Below are 1,620 nucleotides of genomic sequence, written 5' to 3'. Positions count from 1 at the left end.
CCCCACCGCACCCCGCCCAAACCCGTCCCCAGAGCACACGAGTAGCCATCCTCGGAACCGGCCGTGTGCTATGCGTTTGTGTGCTCCTTGCTGTTGCCTCACATCTGCGCGCGTATAGATGCGTGTACTCACGTTCAGGTCACTGAAATTGATGAAGCGTCTCAGAAGTCACCAGTGTTGGAGTGTAGATTTGCAGAGTGGGTTCGGTCCATATTATGAGTGAAATGTTGAAACTCAGATAAAATGCGTGGAGTTATACATTGATTCTAAAAAATTATTTTATTAAACTCTGACTTAAAAGAGATCAGTACAATGAATCACACACACGCGTTAAGTTGGCGAGTACCATGTGCATCACATTTACTCTAACATGGAGTGTGCAATTTCCTTCTCTGTGCAAGGTGCGCATAAACCGCCGCAGATTGCTAACTAATGTTGGGTTCGGCGCGTGGATCGCTACATCACTTTCTTGGATAAGTGGGTACGCAGATGTCTATTCAGATCGGAACTTCTTGCAAACTTTTTGTGACACACGGGGCACTCAAACGGCTTTTCTCCAGTGTGGGTACGCAGATGTATCCTTAGTTTGCCAGCCCCAGAAAAAGTTTTGCGACACACAGTGCACTCGAATGGCTTCTCCCCAGTGTGGGTACGCAGATGAACACGGAGTTCGGAGCTTCTTCCAAACTTTTTGTGGCACACGGTGCACTCAAATGGCTTCTCTCCAGTGTGGGTACGAAGATGTTGCCTTAGATTGGTATCCTGAGTAAACGTTTTGTGGCACACGGTGCATTCAAATGGCTTCTCTCCAGTGTGGGTAAGCATATGTCTAATTCGATGGCTATCCCTAGAAAACGTTTTGTGGCACACGGTGCACGTAAATGGCTTCTCCCCTGTGTGGGTACGCAGATGTGAGCTTAGACCGGAAGACTGTGAAAACCTTTTCTGGCAGACGGTGCACTTAAATGGCTTCTCTCCAGTGTGGGTACGAAGATGTTGCCGGAGTTCGAAACTTGTTGTAAAAATTTTTTGGCACACGGTGCACTCAAATGGCTTCTCGCCAGTGTGGGTACGAAGATGTTGCCTTAGATTGCTACCCCGAGAAAAAGTTTTGTGGCACACGGTGCACTCGAATGGCTTCTCTCCAGTGTGGGTACGCAGATGTCTCCTTAGATTGCTACCCTGAGAAAAAGTTTTGTGACACACGGTGCACTCGAATGGCTCTTCTTTTGTATGGGACTGAAGATGATACTCATGGTCATCTGCGCCGGAAAACGTTTTGTTGCATATGGAGAACTGCTGTGGAGACTTCATTTTGTTCATCTTGTAGTGGAAGGGAAGCTGTAGTATTGACCCGCGATTAGATGGGCTGTTTAGTTTGCTTCTCAGCTGCAAAGGAAAACAAAACTCTTGTTAAACTACATTGTAAACTGTTAAAGTCACATTCGAATTCGACTCATCTCAGGGAGGAACATCGTGTCGTCGATATCAGGCCTACTCTGTGCAACGCAGCCAGCCACACCTTAGCGATTTCGATTCGCGTCCGCAATAAATTGCCCGCAGCAGGGCGCATTTGTTATATCTGCACATTTGTGTGGCTCAAGGTCACCCCCCACTCTT

At 47.5% G+C, this 1,620-nt stretch overlaps 2 protein-coding genes across 7 annotated transcripts in view; one reads left to right on the top strand and one right to left on the bottom strand.

Annotated features, from left to right (window-relative positions):
• Window positions 1-1,620, top strand: part of LOC113203300 (procathepsin L-like) — a 601,094-nt gene that overhangs the window by 395,191 nt on the left and 204,283 nt on the right. The window lies entirely within an intron of this gene.
• LOC113216356 (zinc finger protein 572-like) overlaps window positions 254-1,620 on the bottom strand; it is an 18,800-nt gene continuing 17,433 nt past the window's right edge. For both annotated transcript variants that reach the window (XM_052266680.1, XM_052266681.1), the window contains exon 3: window positions 254-1,389. In XM_052266680.1, the coding sequence (XP_052122640.1) occupies window positions 457-1,323 (867 nt within the window). In that variant the 5' untranslated portion in view covers window positions 1,324-1,389 and the 3' untranslated portion in view covers window positions 254-456. The remainder of the gene's footprint in view (window positions 1,390-1,620) is intronic.

This window comes from Frankliniella occidentalis, unplaced genomic scaffold, assembly GCF_000697945.3.
Source record: "Frankliniella occidentalis isolate FOCC.00 unplaced genomic scaffold, Focc_3.1 Scaffold41, whole genome shotgun sequence".
In the NCBI taxonomy this organism is placed as follows: domain Eukaryota; kingdom Metazoa; phylum Arthropoda; class Insecta; order Thysanoptera; family Thripidae; genus Frankliniella; species Frankliniella occidentalis.
The sequence above is the reverse complement of the archived record's forward strand: the minus strand, read 5'-3'. Positions and strand labels throughout refer to the sequence as shown.